Below are 19,702 nucleotides of genomic sequence, written 5' to 3' on the forward strand. Positions count from 1 at the left end.
TAGTTTTAAAATTTGACCCTGCCACATCGCTAATTGTGTGACCTTGGGCAAGATGCTTAACTCTTCTGATCCTCCTTGTGTCTGTAGAACTGGAATAACTGTACCCACCCTGCAAATTCCCCTCATTTGGGGCCAGTATAGATATTGTTTGCAAAATCCATTTTCTTGTCCTAGAATTTAATACTTGTATTTTTGTCACTCATTCCATCCTCAGAAACGTGAAGTTAGTGCCCAGCTTACTTTTTAATTGTATGGTGTTATTTTGCAATTATATTGGCCAGTATCGATTTCACATGTTTAGTGAGTGGTGGAGGTACCAATTCTTAATTTAATTAGTTTTATACTATCTGAATCAGAGTCCATTTCAGGGTGACATTTCTACATGATATTTTACTTTTCTTCTCCTTTTCAGGTAATATCCCCCCAAGTGGGTTTGGTTGCCTGTTTAATACCATATAATTCAGATTTTATTTCATTACTTTTTAATGATAGTAATGATAATTACTTACATTCATTATGTATTTGAGGCAGTGTACTATTATTACTTCAATAAAAGTATACTAATATTGACAAATAGTTTTATATAATGCCTCTAATTTTCACATCCTGGCAGGCTTAAAATTATTTTCTTCCTGTGAAGCTAATAAATGCAAAATAACATGTACTAAATCCGTATTATTTAATTTAATGGAAGATCATTAAGATCAAACTTAATATTTACATATTTAAGTTTCCCTGAAATGTGTCAACATTAGAACTTTTTTGGATTTTTAAAGGTAAAAAGGTGGCTTTTTTAAGGGAACCTGTGGAAAGTTGATGGGGATACCAGTATAAGTTCCCTTATAATTTGGTATTTGAAGATGATGTGATGATTGAAGGGGTTACTATGAAAGGGGTAAGAAGGTAATTATAGAAGGAAATGAGTTGAACTCAAGTGAGATGTGTGTTAGCCTGACATTTTACCAGGTTCTTAGTGTTTCTTGAATGAATAGATAAATGGAAGAGACTATAAAATGGCTCTTCTAGGATGGGCTGGAAATATGGGGCGGGGGGGGGGGGGGGAGATGCGGTTGGCCGAAAAAGGAGCTACTTTTATTATCTCTTAAAAGGTGTTTTTTCTTTACAAACTGACAGCACAATTCATTTCAGCTTGTCTCCTCTCTACTGTTACACATGACATGAAACTTCTGAGTGAAAAAGCATTTCCACATTCTTTCTGTCTACCTTACTCTTCTCCAAGAACTACTTCATTTCCAGTTGTCTTGTTTGATCTTATACCCAATACAGATTCAGGAGTTTTATAGTGATTTTTTTTTAAATATATTTTATTGATTTTTTACAGAGAGGAAGGGAGAGAGATAGAGAGTTAGAAACAACGATGAGAGAGAAACATTGATCAGCTGCCTCCTGCACATCTCCTACTGGGGATGTGCCCGCAACCCAGGTACATGCCCTTGACCGGAATCGAACTTGGGACCTTTCAGTCCGCAGGCCAACGCTCTATCCACTGAGCCAAACCGGTTTCGGCTATAGTGATTTTTTTTTTATGCTGAGATAATAAGGCAGAACGGTAAATAAAGGCATAATGATATATACTTCCTCTTAGAAAACACTTTTGAATCTGTGAAATGCCTCCTTTCATTTACTGTAGAATGCAGAAGTCATTTGTTTCATTTAATTACAATACTGTGAACTGTATTATACAAAACTTACTGAGAATTTGATGTTAGTTATTAAGTTAATTTTAACCATGCCTTAAGTTTCCAAAATATCTGTCATATTTCTTTTGTTGAAGCTTTAATAGCATATTTTTTTTTTAGTTTAGTTGTCTGAAGATAAATGAAATTTGCTATTATTATTCCACTAGAGATCCGGTGCACAAATTCGTGCACAGGTGGGGTCCCTCTCTGCCTATCGGGGCCGTCTTGCCCAGTCCCCTATCAAATGGGACCATGGGAGGTTGGCTGGCCACAGGAGGTTGACTGTGGGAGTGCACTGACCACCAGGGGCCAGCTCCTGCATTGAGCATCTTCCCCTTGGTTGTTAGTGCGTGTCGTAGCTACTGGTTGGTCGTAATGGTCACTTAGACTTTTATATAGATACTAGAGGCCCGGTGCACAAAAATTTGTGCACTCGGGTGGGTCCCTCAGCCCACCCTGTGCCCTCTCGCAATCTGGGGCCCCTTGGGGGCCCCTTCCCCTGGCTGCTGGCACCAGTTTTCCTCCGGTGCCCGGAACCCAGGCCTTCGCTCTTCGCTGGGAGGGGCCCACACGGTGGGCGAGGGGCTTAGCTCTTTTAAAAATACTTCTGAATGTTTGGTAAATAACCCTGTGGGAATCTACTTTCTGAAACATGCTGGTTGTTAAGGGCTGATTTGGGTAATCAACAAAATGTATGTTAAAATCCTAATCCCCAGAACCTCAGAATGTACCTGTATATGGAGATAAGATCTTTAAAGAGGGGATTACATTAAATTGTGGCAGTTCCAGTGGGACCCTTAGCCCATCTCACTGAAGTCCTTATAAGAAGAGGAATGTTGGGGTCCAGCCCCAGCAGGTCCAGGGGTTCCCAAAGAAGGAATGACACAGAGGCAGCATTCAGGTTATCATCATAGCCAGGTTCTCTTTTTATTGTCCTGTTACATCTATATTTATACTATTTGATCCTATAAACATGCCTCTATAAGCTTTTTTTTTTTTTGCATCGGGTCCATTTATTGGGGGGTCAGTCAAAGGGGGAGCTGGCTAGGGTGGGGTAGGGCAGCAGCTTGTCTGGCCCCCAAGAAACCCAACTTAAGTCCAGAGCCTCGAGGGCTTAGAAGCTAAAGTCTTCCTCCACCTTTATCTGCATGGGGGCCAGCTCCGGAGTCAGTGGGACTCCTGCCCAGTGCCCTTCCTATGGCACTCGCCGCCTCTTCCAACTGCTGGGCCCCTCGCCAGGGGCCGGGCTGCTGGCTTCTGTGGGCGCTGGCGTCCTCCTGGGCGGGGACAGCCCCTCTTTCTCTGGAGGCTCGTTCTCAGCGTTGCCTGGGTTGGGGGCGTCTCTGCCCTGGCTGCCCTCGTCCTCCAGTAAGATGGTGAACTGGCTGGCCCGGTAGTTGTCACCGTAGGAGTCCAGCACCTTCATGAGGAACCTCCGCTCCTGCTGGAGTCTCCATGTTATCCTCTATATCATCTGATGGAGCCTGTTCAGGACCCGCTCCTTCGCCTGCTCAATCTCCCTGCAGTGCCGATCCAGCGCCTGGTACTTCCTGCGATTGAGTTCCTGTCGGCGCCACCCTTGCTGGCCTCAGGCTGCCTCCTCCTCTTCATCTTGCTCCTGGAGGCTGGAGCTGCCCAGACCCCCAGACACGAACTCCACTTCGGTCTCAAGCTCGCTCTCCAGGATGTGACCACCTTCAGCGGAGGCAGCGCCAGCTCCCAGCCGGGAGGTGCTGAGAACTCCTCAAAGCCCACAGCTGCCATGGACCCCTTCTCTGCTCCAGCTCCATTTCTCCCTGGCTCCCGACGCAGAACTTCCAACCTTGCAAGCCTCTAGTTTAAAGTGGCTTGCGAAACTACAGCCCATCCGATTTCACAGCCAGGCACCCAGGCCCTGGCCGCTAAGCCTCCTGGGAGTTGTAGTTCTCTATTTCCGGCTTGCCTCCCTCGCCCCACCCCCACCCCAGTCCCAACTGAAAGGCCCTGCTGGCTGGTCTAACCCTGTGGCCAGGCATCTGAGTCACCTCGGGTCTTTATTCCTGTCCCGACACCACGCCATCTGACCATGGAGACTCTCCTCTTGCGAGGCCCCTGGGTCTCCTTCTGGGTCTCTTCAGCCCAGGTACTGGATCGCGTGCCCCAGCAGCGATACAGCCCTGGTGCCTGGGTCTCCTTCTGGGGCCTGGCTGTATCGCCCCCGGACCGGATGGCGTGCCCCAGCTGCGACGCAGCCCCGGGCCCTGGGTCTCCTCAGCCTGGGCACCGGATTGCGTGCCCCAGCGGCAAAAACAGCCCCGGCGCCTGGGTCTCCTTCTGGGTCTCCTCAGCCGAGGCACTGGATTGCGTACCACAGCTGCAACTCAGCCCCGGGCCCTGGGTCTCCTTCTGGGGCCTGGCTGCGTCGCCCCTGGGGTCCAGATGGTGTCCCCAGACAGCTATGCAGCCTGGCCTCTGGCCCCGCCTCTGGGTGTTCTCCCATCACTGGTGATCAGTGATCTGAGAAGCCAGGCAGACATCCGCCTCTTCCCTGCCCCACCCAGCTTCTCCCATTACTGGCCCAGGGCCGGCAAAGGCTGCCAGGTTCTCTTATCACAGAAGCCGGCAAAGGAGGCCTGGCTTCTCCGAGCAAAGGCAGCTTGGTTCTCTGGCTCTTGGCTGCCGCCTGGGTTTCCGATTGCAGTCAGCGGCAGGCAGCTTCTTCCCTCCTTCCCCTTTCGCCTCCCAACATTGCGCCTATGTTGGCAGTTAACTGCCAATCTTAGTTGGCAGTTAATTTGCATATAGCCCTGATTAGCCAATGAAAAGGGTATCGTCGTACGCCAATTACCATTTTTCTCTTTTATTAGATAGGACTAGAGGCCCGGTGCACAAAAATTTGTGCACTCGGGGGGAAGGGGGAGGGTGCCTCAGCCTGGCCTGTGCCCTCTCGCAGTCTGGGACCCCTCGGGAGATAACGCCCTGCTGGCTTAGGCCTGCTCCTGGGTGGCAGAGGGCAGGCCCAATCCCTAGGTGCAGCTCCTGGTCGGGCTCAGAGCAGGGCCGATTGGGGAGTTGGGGCGCCGCCCCCTGTCATGCACAGAGCAGGGCGGATCGGGAGGTTGCGATGCCACCCTCAGTCACGCTCAGGGTAGGGCCGATTGGGGGGTTGGGGCACCGCCCCCTGTCACACTCAAGGCAGGGTCGATGGGGAGGTTGCGGCGCCACCCCCTGTCACGCACAGAGCAAGGCCAATCCGGGGGTTGGGGCGCTGCCCCCTGTCATGCACAGAGCAGGGCCCATCAGGGGGGTTGGGGCTCCTTACCCTGTCATGCACAGAGCAGGGTCGATCAGAGGGTTGGGGAACTCCCCCCTGTCACGTACAGAGCAAGGCCCATCAGGGGGTTGAGGAGCTCCCCCCTGTCACGCACAGAGCAGGGCCCATCAGGGGGTTTAGGAGCTCCCCCCTCACTCACAGAGTAGGGCCGATAGGGGAGTTGGGGCACCCCCCCGTCACACACAGAGCAGGGTGGATCAGCGGGTTGGGGCGCCGCCCTCTATCACCCACAGAGCAGGGCTGATCAGGGGGTTGGGGCGCCGCCACTCTCACACTCAGGGCAGGGCCGATGGGGAGGTTATGGCTCTACCCTGTCACATGCAGAGCAGGGCCCATGGGGGGGGGGTTGGGGCGCAGCACCCTGTCACACACAGAGCCGCAGGGCGATCAGGGGGTTGGGGAGCTCCCCCATATCAGGCACAGAGCAGGGCTGATCAGGAGGTTGGGGTGCCTTCCCCTGTCACGAACAGACCCGGGCAGATAGGGAGGTTGTGGTCCCGCCCCCTGTCACATACAGAGCCGCAGGGCGATCAGGGGGTTTGGGCGCTGCCCCCTGTCACGCTGATCCCGGTGCCGGGAGGCCTCTCGGCTCCGCTGATCCCGGTGCTGGGAGGCATATTACCCTTTTACTATATAGAATAGAGGCCTGGTGCATGGGTGGGGCTGGCTGGTTTGCCCTGAAGGGTGTCCTGATTGGTCGTAATGGTCACTTACGACCAATTGGTCGCAATGGTCATTAGGTCACTGGGGTGCCTGGCCTGTCTGGGTGAGGGGCTGATGGCTCAAGCTCCCAACTGCTACTTTTTTTCTTTTTTTTTTTAATTCTGGGCCAGCTTTAGCTCTGGCTCCAGCTCTGAGGCCTCTGCTGCTGAAAGCAGGTATCTGGTTTGTTTGGGGTCTATAATCGAATCAATGTATAACTCCAGTTCTGAGATCCCCGCTTGCTGAAAGCAGGTTTCTGGGGTTTTGTTTAGCTTCTGTATTTGTTAAAATGTTTCAAACTGCAGGCTCAGAGGCCGGCAAGGCAGGCGGGGAACGTTGGTTTCCTCCGTCACTGAAGCAAGCAAGCCTCATGTTAGTTTCAAGCTGCTTGGCTGCCGGCCGCCATCTTGTCTGGCAGTTAATTTGCATATCGCCCTGATTAGCCAATGGGAAGGGTAGCGGTTGTACGCTAATTACCATGTTTCTCTTTTATTAGATAGGATAGATACCTGCTTCTGTCCTATTTCTTTCATGATAGCTTAACATATCCTGCTGGTATTTTGAAAATTCTAGTCTTTTAAAAATTTCTTATTAACATAAAATTGACACATAACATTATATAAGATTAATGTGTTGATTTGGTGCATTTTATATTTCAGTATGATTACCACCTTTAATATTTTAGAACTGTGGTAATCTGTAACAGTGATTAAGGAAAATAATTTGCCTTTGACTTGAAAGAGTACCTGACACACCTTCCCTTCTTTTACTTAAATGGTCCACAAAAACTTGTTTCGTTGGAGTGGAATAAAAACAAATTGTTTCCTAAGCCAGAAGTACCTCCTTCTTTCTTCTCTCATCTGTATCTTTTGGATTCCATTATGGAATTGTCTGTTAAACTTCTGGTACAATACCAGTTTCAGTGCGCCTTGTGTTTAGTTATGTATGCATAGCCTTAGCAGAGTGCCTGTCTTATAGAGTAAAAGCTGGTTGCCAACCTTTTATTCCCAAAAGGCTGTGTCTGCCATAATTGAATGAGTAGAGACAGTGTTATCACCTATACACACCTTGCTAGGTAGTCTAAAGTAAGGTTTTTGGGGGCAAGCACATGACTTAAAAACTGTAAGATAGTGGCATTTAACCCTGACTGGGCATTGGAATAATTTGTTAGAAGCTTTTATGAGGTTCACAGGGTGTCACCCTCAACCCACTGAATCAGAACATCCAAGATTAGATCTGGAATCCAAACAGTGCTCCAAATTAATTATTTATATGTTGATACATACTTTGTCAGTTACAAAAAGCTATCTCATTGCTTGTCTGTAGGATTGGGAATACAGTTGAAGGGTTCTACAATTGAAAAGATTCATGAGATAATCACAGACTATACAGCTAGAAGTAAAATAATTTAAAGGAAAATGAAGTCTTGAAACTCTAGTTTTATGTGTTAATTACATGAATATAGATATCCTTCCTCCAGATAGAAATCAACTTCCTCAGTTTATATAAAACAAAATACTATAAAGTTATTATGAAATATTGCGCAAGTCAAAAGCTTTTAAAACAAAAGGTGACTTTGGTAATAAAGATGTCAACAGAAATTGTAATGAATCGAACCTTGTGTTAAATTGGACCAGAAGTGCTCTATAAAAAGAAAATAACTGCAGCATTTAAAAAAGTCTCAGGTAAATCTTCTTGGCTTGGAAATTAATTTTCTGTAGAATGCTCTCTGCCTTAAGGTTTGTATATAGTCTGAAATGCAAAAGCCTCTACTGCATGATAACTTTCACACAGCAGTAATCAGTTTCAGTACTGCAATATTTCGGTATGAGATGCATGTACAGGTATGGCAAAAGTAGGTTTACAGTTCGTTCTGTGGGAAATAATATAATACTTAATAAATACAAGAATAAACTTTCGCGCACTCACAACTGTATTTCTACTTTTGCTCCATCTTGTACTTTCTAGCTGCTTCTGTTGGGTGCTGGATATTTTACCATGACATTTTTAGGCTTGAGAATTGGTAGTCATTTTTGCTGATTTATATGTTAATAGGTATATCTATTTTGCATCTGGTTTAGAGACCAGAAGTGAAACTGTGAGGTCATGTCATCCCCAGTTCATCTCCCTTTAGTTTACTGAAAGGTGTATCAGTGTTTTTCTTTATGTGGTTTTGTGTGGCTGCTTAGTTTCTTCAACTTTGTAGTTCTTTAATTTTTTTCATTCTCACATGCATGTTTTTGAATATGTACTCTTGCCCGGTAATTTTTCTGTATTGTTGCTGTTTGGAAATGTTTAGTGTTTCATGATAATTGTGGGTTTCAGATAGTTCTTCAGTGACTTCATTGCTGCTTTTAAGGTTGATTAAGGATTATATAAAACATGGCCAAGAACCATTTCTGCCTGGTTTCATTGAGCATTGATAGATGAAATGTAGGCTGGGCAATTTGAATTATGCATCTCTCTGCTCTTTGTGGGATTTCAGTTTAATAATAAAACTAAAATACTGCCATCTTGAAGGCTGTTTCTTTGCAGGTCTGTTTATGTACTTTGATGGCTCAGTTAGGAGAGGTCTGTGTTATCTAAATATTAATTTGTGCTGGCAGGATAGATTAGATTTAGAAATGCAGTAGAATCTAAAAGTGTGGCTGCTGTGCTGCTCTTTTCATCTAGAGGAGAGCAGTTGGCTATAAAGCATGCGTTGCTTTCATAGTACTCACTTTTTAAAAGTCTGTTTCATATTGCCATGGTAGCACTCAAGGGATGTTTGAGGACATACAATCTGCTTAGTAGGCCAAGGGAAAATAAAAGCAGTTCTCAGGGTGTTCAGGTGTTGGATGTTTTTTTTTCCTCATTCTGTCAACCATGGCAAATAATTTTTTACTTTTGTTTTGTTCATCATTGTATCCCTAGTTTCTGCATTGTTCTAAGGGCATTATAGGTCTTGATAAATATTTATTGATTACATAATTAAATATTTAAGGGTCATAGTCATTTTGTTTGTAGTTTGCCCGTTCAAAATATTACAACCCTTAAATAGTAAGAGTACTGTAAATATAGGTTAGCCTAATTATGCATGCACATAACAGACATTCGTGAATTAATATGATTACTATGTTCATACCAAGTGATGCCTTCTAATCTTTCTTTCCTTGTAACACTGCATAGCTGATATTTGTTTATTTTTGTTAACTGAGGGATCTAGTTGACCAAGTGCCATTTTGTTGATTCTGTGTTGAAAAATAGTACTGAAAACTTGCTGATGATTATTTCTCTTGATAAAGATGAACTTACATCTAGAAATTGTCATTATGCATTTCAGTTTGCCCAGCAGTAGATAGGAATGAGCTTATTGTGGTCAATTTTTTAAAAGTGATTTGTATATTGGCTGTTGATTTCTTTAAATGCTAAAAATTTGAATATACATCTGTGAAAATATTTTTAGAGGTTAAAAGATTTTTAATTTTTTTATCTTAAAGATTTCATACCAATTCTAGTACTTGTTTGTGTTCTCTTAGTTTATATACTAGGCTTAATGTTGACAAACTAGATGTTACCCAGTGTTTTTTATTATGATTTGTGTTCTTAAAACTTAGTGTTATACATTGAATTTAACATGTATTTTTTTGGGCACACTTATATGACATTATAAGTGGATGTTATAACTATTACACATATGATAGCACATTCTAAAAGGGTAATTATATGTCATAAATGAACTTGAACACAGGCTATTTATAGCCTGTGCATTCTTTGTAGTATTTCAAAGGCACTAAGTATAGTGATTATTGAAGAATCGGTTAGGGCAGATAGTTTCACCCTTTATGATAATTCTCATAGTAATTTTTTTGTTTCTAAATGTTCACATCTTATTTTGAGATAAGCAGTGATGTTCTAACATTAATGCCATTGACCTTTATTTTCAATTTTAAAAATAGTGATGTGTTCTGATTAAACTATTTTATAACTAACTAGAGCCCTGGTGCAAGAATTGGTGCTCTTGGGGTTGGGGGTTGTCCCTCAGCCTGGCCTGCACCGTCTCACAGTCTGGGACCCCCCGGGGGATGTCTGACTGATGGCTTAGGCCCACTCCCTGGGGGGATTGGGCCTAAGCTGGCAGTCAGACATCCCTCTGGCAGCCTGGGAGCATCTGGCCCCTAGTGGTCAGTGCATGTCATAGTGACCGGTCGTTCCTGGTTGTTCCACCATTAGGGTCAATTTGCATATTACCATTTTGTTATATACTAGAGGCCCGATGCATGAAATTTGTGCAAGGGGCCTGGCCCTCACAGCTGCGGCAGCTTGCCTCGGCCCTTGCAACTCCGGCTTTGTCCAGAAGGTCATCCAGCCATCCAGTCTAATTAGCATATTATGGTTTTATTATTATAGAGGATACTTTTTATTTATTTTAAGACTAAAAATTCCAAAGCTTTTTTCATATAAACAAAAATATGCATAGGGTAATTTGATAAAGTTAATTCTTTCACAGGTTTTCCATTCTCCACAACCTGTCTGTTGCCATCAGTAAATGTTCAGAGTAATTCTAGTTGGTTGTCTAGTGTGGTTTATTTGCATAGTATAGTTCTGTTATTATGTTAGACCTTACATACCTGAAAATTATTTTAAGACATATTTATATGACTGAGTTTAGTGCATTAATTTTCTTACTCTCTTCTTACAGCATTTGCAGTTAGCTTTGGTTGACTGTAATCCCTGCACTTTGTCGAATGCTGAAAGTAAGTATTAATTGTCATAGTTTTCTACATATATTCAAATCATTTCATGGCAAATAGTAGTGGTAGTAATAATAGTGATGGTAGTGATAAATCCTGTGCGATTTTTTTTCTTCTAGAATTGTTGAGGCTAACTGTATTGGTTGCCATGGCTACTTGTACAGATGGAACATGTCAGACCAGTTATTGTGAGCAGCCTGTGTCTAAAATAGATATACCAGTAAACTGAGGGGTTGAATGAAAATTACCTGCACCAATAAGCAAGATTGGTTATTTATGTATTAATTATATTATAGGTAATATGGGGGATTAATAACAGGGTTTGCTAGTTTTTTTAAGAAAAATGAGTATACAATGATTCACATGTGGTAGCTCAGTGATTCCCAAATTACTGGTAATTGTGAAGCTATACTTGGACTTTTTATTATATTTTTGCACGTCATATATAAAGTTGGAGGTGACATTTTTCAATTAATTCAAAAAGAATATATGTGTGAAGCATGTTCTGATATAGTGGTTTTCTTCAGTTATTTTCTGCTTCTGTGTAGGTTTCCTTCCAATAGCAGATTGGGTTGATTATGAAGTGTTTATCAATAAGTATATATTGTCATGTTTATTGAGTGTACTGTAAAGTAGCCAATAAAAGTTTTAAGAATATTCATTTGGGTCCAAGCTGGCTTTCTTTAAAACTTTCTTACTTGAAATATAAAATTTTAATTATAATATGTAAAAAATCAATCATTCTTAATGAAAATTTAAGATCAATTAAAGGGCTCTAGATTTTGGAAAGTTCAGTCTGTATTTTGCTATAAGTGACTGTTTTTTTAACTATATAGAAAGGTGTTAAGTAAAAAATAGTATCAGTGTTAAAAATGCTTAAGAAGGAGTAAGTCTAAACCAGACCAATTATCTCATACTTCTCTAAGAGGCAATTTTTTGAGAAAACATTTCTCATTTCTTTAAATGAAACTCAGGATTTTGTACTGATCAGTGTATTTGCAGAATAAATTACGGGCAGGTAACAGTCACAGGAATATTTTAGTTTCTAAGATGGGGTTAGAATAGAAAAAGAATTTGAACTCATAGGTATATTAATTTATAAGGTGTTAATTTATACTTTTTCCATAAATATATACCCAGGTTATATAGATCATCTAATTTATGGAAATAAGAAAACAGCTAACTTTCATTTAATTTTTTATATATAGTGTCTTAACACATTAAACCCCATGTCAGTCATCTGTGACTGACACTATACTTTCCGTCCGGAAGACAAAACAGGCTGGGCACTTAACGTGTTAAAGCCAAGTTTCATAACTATATGTCAGTTTAAATAACTTTTGAGGCCTTTCTCATAAATGTGAAACTAAATATTTTGGTAAATCCTCATTTCTCTGTTGAGGTAAAATCTCACTTATAGATCATTGTTCCTGAGTGGAGGACACCTATGTAGAGTGAATATCACAGGACAGAAAACTTTCCTGTCAAATTTGCAGAGGACAGTTCGAACCATCATGAATACATCTTTGAGTTTACTGTGCCTCTTTGTCTGTTGGTTATTGAAAAGGGGAGTAGGTGGGAGGGGACCAACATCCTCTTTTGCTCAGGGAGTTTCCTTGGATTCAGGGCTTTGAGTGCTAAAAGGTTGGTCATTCTAATGGAAGGGCATGTGCTTTATTTAGAGACATTATAGTTCAGTTGATTTAGGTAGATTATTTTAGACAGTCTTCATGATTACTTGATAACTGCATTAGTGGCTGATGTCTCACAGAGCAATGTAGGCTATCTACCTTGAGCCAGACGTTATTACTGTTTCAACACCAGCCTCTTTGTAAAACTTACTTCTCTGCATTTTTAATGTCTTTACCTATTGTATATGCCACATACCTTGAACTCTTCATGTTACCTCATGATACTGAAAGACCAGAAGATAATAGGAAAGTGAGCTTTTTAAAAAGTCTATATGAGAGATTTGTATTTTATGGCACAATTCATTTATGCAATTAAAAAATAAGTAGATACACTTGTTTCTAGAGCTATTTGAGAGGTTAACTACAGTTAGTGTTTTGAAAAGTAGAATTGTAATGATGTGAGACTTTTCATTATATGATTGCCCCTTGGGATAAAATTGTTTCTTTGAGATTTTAAAAATGTTGTTAATTCTAAAACTAATGTATTAATCTCTGAATAAAATTTAATTTCAGAAACTTTTATGGCAATATTTGTTCAAAATTTCTATTGCTATTGAGACTTGCCAAGTGGAGTTTTTTTTTAGGTCTATGCTTATGCTCTACTTTGAAGAAGGCTTTTAAGAATTTAAATACATGGTGGTTTTCACACTACAAAAAATAACACTGGATTTAGTAACTCATGGGATAGAGAGGGAAGCCCTTGACATAAGGCCTAGGAGTGAGCCTGGTGGAAGTTTGGGATGGTAGTATGTGTGCCAGCTGGCTGCTGATCTTTTCTTCCTTGTTACCTCTATTAGAGGAGTAAGAAGATTGGGGGAAGTGGGCATAGATTTTTCATTTCTTCCACATTCCCTTAACCTGTAACCCAGTCTCCCTCCAATGATGCAGTCAGGTGAGATGTGGACTGGAACTCAAGGAGAGCTGTATTGGAAAAGGGGAGTGGGGAATAAGATATTTACATATGTGAACGTTTCTTTATTATTTTTGTATGCTTTTCACAAAACTGATTTTCATCTTTTATTTTGCCTCATCTCTGATTAGTTAACATGTGATAGTATTATTTAATTATTGTTTATGGAGTTGTGCAGTTCTTTACTTTTGGCCCCAAAGTGGTATTATTTTCAAAGTTCATGATCTATTTTGTTTGTTTTGATCTTCATGGTTTTTTAGATTAGCTGTTTTCAAGTCATAGGTGGTCAAGGGAATAGGGATCAGGAGCCCTTGCAGAACTGAATAAAGAGGCATCTTTCCAGGCCTTGCCCAGGCTCATTGAATTATAATCTTGGGAATCTCTTTTTCACAAGCCTTCCGGGTGAATCTTAAAGTTACAGGAATCAGTTAGTTCATGGTGCACTCTCCAGTAAGAAATTGATGATAGCTGTGGACCTTGTTTGTAAAGATCCACATACATATTCTGCATATAATTTTGAAAGGCTCGCAGACTCCTTGAAGTCCAGCTATGAAATTCAGATAGATAGACCACTGTCTTTAAATAATGAAAATGAGTATAAAAGTAGCTAGAATCCAGTTTTGATTCCTGATTCATTGTTGCTTTCATTGGATCGTCCATACTCTGGTGATGCACTATCAGGAAGAGCTGAAAATAAAAGATGACATATACTTTTATTTGATTTTTTCAAGACATACTTGTTAATCTTGTGACTCTTGCCTTCCAAGTGGTTTGACTTTAAAAAAAATTCTGAAGAACCGATAGAGAAATGCAACAACTACTTTCATTCTCTGTGTTATTACCAGTGTGAGCCTAGGTCTATGACTTCTTTATAAGTGTTGCTGATATGAAATATGGTATAAGAAAAATACAACAGGCTTTTTTCTGTTTTAATATGTTTTTTACGAATAGTGACTATATTTTTCACCTACAACTCAGTTTTTAAATACCATTTTTTGAAATGTATACGATTATAAAAAGTTTTCTTTATTTGTTTAATGTGGCCATTTTGAACTTTGTAAGAAGTATACTCACTGAAACTAATACAAAATTATACTGAATATAAACTGTAATTGAAAAAAAATTAAAAAAAGAAGTAATACTCACTTGCTGTAGATTTCAGTATTTTAGTAATTACATTGACAAAATTTGATAAATGACCAACAGTGAATACATGTGGTTTGTTATGGTTGTATGTATTTGTTTTTATATTCTGTTTTATTAAAAATAAAAGTTATGCTCTATTATTAAGTCTATATAGTGTAGACCGTGCTTACTTTTTACATTTTATATTCTTACTTAATTTATCCCAAGCACTTGTGTATTTATTTCTATTTTCCATTATCTTTGCAGTTCAATTTCACATTGCCCACTTGTATGAAACTCAGGTAAGTGTTTTAACTTATCTTACTTAAAACAAAAGTGGTTACCCATATAATTTTAATGGAATTCTGGGTATTACCACTTACATACATTTTAAAATTATTAAACATGATCAAGATTTTGTTTAGTGAAACAGTTATTACACAGAGTACTTGCTCTGTACAAACTAATTTCATTTAATATGATTTACCTCTAGGCTTAAATGACTATATATAAGAAGATTTCTCTTATTCTTGATATGAAATGCCTAGTTTTCTTATCAAAATGTTTATAGATGGTTGTTATAATGCATTGTTTTTAGTTTCTTAAGATTGAAATATTTCTTCTATGTGTCACCATTTGAAAGGCATACTAGAGTCACCTTTTGATGTCATTATCACTGCTTTTATGGTGCTATATTTAAAATACTTTTTCAGTTTAATTTTAGAGCATTGTTTTTATGTATGGCAGATTGTGCTTAGTTGTATAATAAAAAGTATAATACAGACATTTACTCTAGGCAGTGGTATGGGAAATCATGTATAAGTTGGTATGAGAAGTATTAGGTGATCATAGTCTACCCAAAACATAAATTTTATAACATCTTTTCATGGAGAAAAATACTGGATATTTGTACATGATGTGTAAGGTCTGTTTTGTTTCAGAGCTACCATGGGGTGCTTTAAAAAATTAACATCAGATTTCTGGACACCTCCATCTGCACCAACACACCCACCCACCCTACTGCTCTAGGGATGTTATTTTCCTCGAGAAAGATGCCTGTGAAAATTACACACATGTTGTGGATCGGTGTCTTTACCTGCCAATGCTAATCCCAGCCTCCTGCCAGCTGATGATTTCTGCTGAATCAGCAAACACCCCAGGGTGAAAGCAGCTATAGAAATCAGCTTCTTCTCCAAAGTTCCCTCCCTGGGTTCTTAGTTCCTTCTGTTCTCATTACCTCAGGAGCGCTCTGCTGTCCTTAAAAGGATGAATTCTGATCCCCGCACACCCCCCCCCTCCAGCTTTTTTAGTTCTTAGTGAGATCACTGGTCTGTCACTAGCTGAAGCAGAAGTTTCTCACCTTTATTTTTTTTAACTTTTTAAAAAATATATTTTTATTGCCGAAACCGGTTTGGCTCAGTGGATAGAGCGTCGGCCTGCGGACTGAAAGGTCCCAGGTTCGATTCCGGTCAAGGGCATGTACCTGGGTTGCGGGCACATTCCCGGTGGGGGATGTGCAGGAGGCAGCTGATCGATGTTTCTCTCTCATCGATGTTTCTAACTCTCTCTATCTCTCTTCCTTCCTCTCTGTGAAAAATCAATAAAATATATTTAAAAATATATATATTTTTATTGATTTTAGAGAGGAAGGGAGAGGGAAAGATAGGAACATCAATGATGAGAGAGATCATTGATTGGCTGCCTCCTGCATGCCCCCTACTGGCCCTTGACCGGAATCCAACTGGGATCCTTCAGTCCACAGGCGATGCTCTATCCACTGAGCCAAACCAGGTAGGTTTCACATTTCTTTTTAATGAGTGTTTTTGCTAGAAGTAGAATTCGGTTTTATTTAACAACTTTGAAATTTACATTTCATTGTCTTTTGGCTTTCATTGTTTCTGATGAGAAGTTGTCTGTTGGTGTTAATTTTGTGAAGGTAATATGGGAGCAACACCCCTCCCCCCCCAATTGATTCTTTCATTTGAAAAATCTCTACTTGGTGTTTATAATAAGGATGTTCATTTTCTTTTTTCCTTTTTTATTTTTATTCTCACCTAAGAATATTTTTTTCATTGGTTTTTAGAGAGAGTGGGAGGGAGAGGGAGAGACAGAGAGAGAAACATCGATGTGAGAGAGACAAATCATTTGGTTGCCTCCTACAGGGTCTGAGGGCAGGTGCTCTAACCACTGAGGAAACTCTACAGGGCAGAATGTTCATTTTCAGGTTGTCCAACTCCCTGATACTATAAACAGTGCCATTTAGGACATTATTTATGGGAAGGTTTCTTTGGCATATGTATCCCAAGAGTGAGATTGACTATAGCATATTTTCAGACATAATTTCATGAGTAAGTCCTCTTCCTGGAGGTCATTAGAGGGAGTTTTTTGTTCTGTTTTTACTGACATTCCCACAGTACTTGAAATTAACCCAACTTTCTTATGTTTGTCAGTCTGATGGGTAGAAGGTAGTCTCTTGTTTAAACTTGCATTTTCTGTTTTCTAGAGATACACTTCTTCACATCTTTTTCAGCTTTCATGTGTTTTTATGTCCATTGACTATTTTTCTGCTTATGTGTTTCAAGTAGAACTTTAGTCTTCCTTGTGATTTGTGCTGTTTTGGTCATGTCAAATAAGTTCTTTCTCATTTCAAGGAAATATTCTCTGACATTTTCATCTCTTAGTTTTATTCTTTTACCTTTCATATTTAGGTCCTTAATGCAGTTACCAGTTTTTTGTATGTGGTATAAGATAGAAATCCAATTTCATGTTTCTCAATATTCTACCAGTTTTTCAAGTATTTTTTTCTTAGTTTTTGAAGGTATGTTTTATCATTTATTAAGTTAATTCCAAAAAGTAGTCTTCCTAAAATATAAATCTGATCATATTGTTTGAATTCATTTCAGTGGTACTCCATTGTCCCAAGATACAGTCTATATAGTCTTTAACATAGTTTAGGAAGTTCTCTGTGAAGTCATATTTGCTTGTCTCTGCATTTGTTGCCCACCCTGCTAGTACTCTAAACTTAACATGTGTTTTGTCCTGGCCGGGTGGCTCAATTGATTGGAAGGTCATCCCATAAACCAAAACGGTTGTGGGTTTGATTCTCAGTCAGGGCACATACCTAAGTTGTGGGTTTGATCTCCCGGTTAGGGTACGTAGGGGAGGAAACCGATTGATGTTTCTCTCTCTCTCCCTTCCTCACTCTCTAAAAATAAATAAAAACATATCTTTGGGCAAGGATTAAAAATAAACAAATAATATTAACTTTCTTCCTCTGGGAGATACCATACTGTTATTGTACATAATACAGCATGTTTTACTCGCTTTTCTCTCTGTATTCTTCACTACACTATAGTCCCAGCAGTTCCTGTTATGTACTAGGTGTTCAGTAAATATTTATCAGTGGAAGGAAGTTGGTTGAATAATTTGGTCTTTGTCCTTCATTAACTGTCTATTTAACTCTTTCAGACCAGATTAATGTTTAGGGGGAACTAATTTAGCTGTAATAATAGACAGTTCTTTCAAATCTTCTGCATGTTGACATACTGTATTTATATAGTTCCTTATTTGTTTCTGTAGCTTTTTACTTATCTCATTTGATCGTTAGAACAACTCTAGATAGAAAGATCAGGCATTACCTCTGTTCTTTGGATGTTGAACTATAGTTTAAGTGATTTGCCTGAGGCTCACACAGCTAGTTTTCTATTTGATCATACTTTTCTGGAGAAAGATTTGTTTGCTCAAGCAGTTGTGTACTATTAGTAGTATGAAAATGCCACTTCATTCCAATATTTTTTTTGTCAAGTATGTTTTAAAGGTAATATTTATGAGGTTTTCTTTATTGGCTTTTCATTTCCCCTTTTTTGAGGAGTTACCTTAAGCTTTATGACTAGCAGTGATGGGTTTTAGTCATACCAGTACTTTGGGGAGAAAACTGTGGGTAAATGGTTTCATTTAGAAATTTGCCTATGGAACCTTAAATATTACAAACTGTAACTATGGGAAATTTGGTGTCTTTAATATCATATGTATTATACATTTTTATAGGTTTTTTAAAATATATATATATATGCTGGTGACTATCTTTTAAACTTAGTTTTTAACTGCTTTTACCCTTAGAATTTGTAAAGCATTTTGTCATGTGCAAAGCATTTTGTCATGTGTTCTATTATTCATATTAAGTTGCTTGGGAACTTGGTATTTCTAGGCAAACAAAGTTGAAATCATGTATGTTATTAAATAGGTTGAAGTATTGAGATTTGGGAAATTCTTAAACGGTCATATATTAGTGCTACTTTATTAAATGTTTTACTTGTTTTAGGTTCTCTGAAGCATGAACCACAATTGTCTAGTGTTGAAGTAACATTTAGTAATGGAATTAGTTCTTTTTCTTTCAGTTGGTTTAAAAATATGTATAAAATACCAGTATTGTGTAAATCTTAATATATGACCTGGTTCTTGAAAGATACTTATTTTTCTTTAAATCATTTTTTCTGCCTTTAGAGGAAGTATCATTCTGCAAAGGAAGCTTATGAACAACTTTTGCAGACAGAAAACCTTTCTGCACAAGTAAAAGCAACTGTCTTGCAACAGTTAGGTATGTATTAGTATACATTTAGTATATTATAAGTACTTCTCTTTATGTTTTTTACATGTCAGGGATGGTAAATATGTGACTCATGTATTTTATTTCTTTCCCATCCTTTGCTCAGAGTTGATAGAATTAATTTGAACCCAGCATATTTCCCTCCCTCCCTCCCTCCCTCCCTCCTTCCTTCCTTCCTAAAATATTTACTTATTGATATTCAGAGGGGGAGGGAGAGGGAGAGATAGAAACATCAGTGATGAGAGAGAATCATTGATTGGCTGCCTCCTGCATGCCCCACACTGAAGATCAAGCCCATAGCCCAGGCATATGCCCTGACTGGGAATTGAACCGTGACCTAGTTCATGGGTTGATGCTCAACCACTGAGCCACACCAGCTGGGCTGCATCCAACATATTTTCACTCTTTGCCAAGCATAGTCCGTTTCACAGTCCATCTCATTACAATTCATTAGTGCAGCTATTCCTTTTAAATTTTCAAACTTACTCTCTAGTACTTAATCCATGGGCGAGGGGCATTGAACACTTTCTTTATCTCAGATGTGCTTCGCATTCATTGAAATTAAATGATTTGCTTACAGTCACTGTTTTGGTGAGCTTGCTTTCGTAGTTCTGTCGGTAATATTAACGAAAACTTTTTATCTAAAAATTGTGGAATATCTAACACTACATATAGTTTTTGTACACATGCAGTATATTCTAATGTCAAAGATAAAGGAATGTATCCATTTGGATGTAATGTGTCACTGTTACCAAGAAGGTGGTGATGGAGTTCTCCAGCATTTAATTTTGTTGCTTGGTCATTATGTTTTTTGTCTGTATTTGGTATTTGGGTTGTTTTAATTTTTAAGCTTTTGTTTGCTTGTTTTTGGTCTGGACAAATAATTTATTCTTAATTTATATTCAAGATAGTAATATGAATG

General features: G+C 39.7%; 1 protein-coding gene across 20 annotated transcripts in view; it reads left to right on the plus strand.

The window, feature by feature from the left end:
* The window catches only part of KDM6A (lysine demethylase 6A), a 175,622-nt gene that overhangs the window by 99,268 nt on the left and 56,652 nt on the right, over positions 1-19,702 (plus strand). For all 20 annotated transcript variants that reach the window (XM_059678859.1, XM_059678855.1, XM_059678861.1 and 17 more), the window contains 3 exons: positions 10,397-10,451; positions 14,442-14,476; positions 18,678-18,771. In XM_059678859.1, coding sequence (XP_059534842.1) covers positions 10,397-10,451; positions 14,442-14,476; positions 18,678-18,771 — 184 coding nt within the window. The remainder of the gene's footprint in view (positions 1-10,396; positions 10,452-14,441; positions 14,477-18,677; positions 18,772-19,702) is intronic.

This window comes from Myotis daubentonii, chromosome X (assembly GCF_963259705.1).
Source record: "Myotis daubentonii chromosome X, mMyoDau2.1, whole genome shotgun sequence".
Classification (NCBI taxonomy): Eukaryota; Metazoa; Chordata; class Mammalia; order Chiroptera; family Vespertilionidae; genus Myotis; species Myotis daubentonii.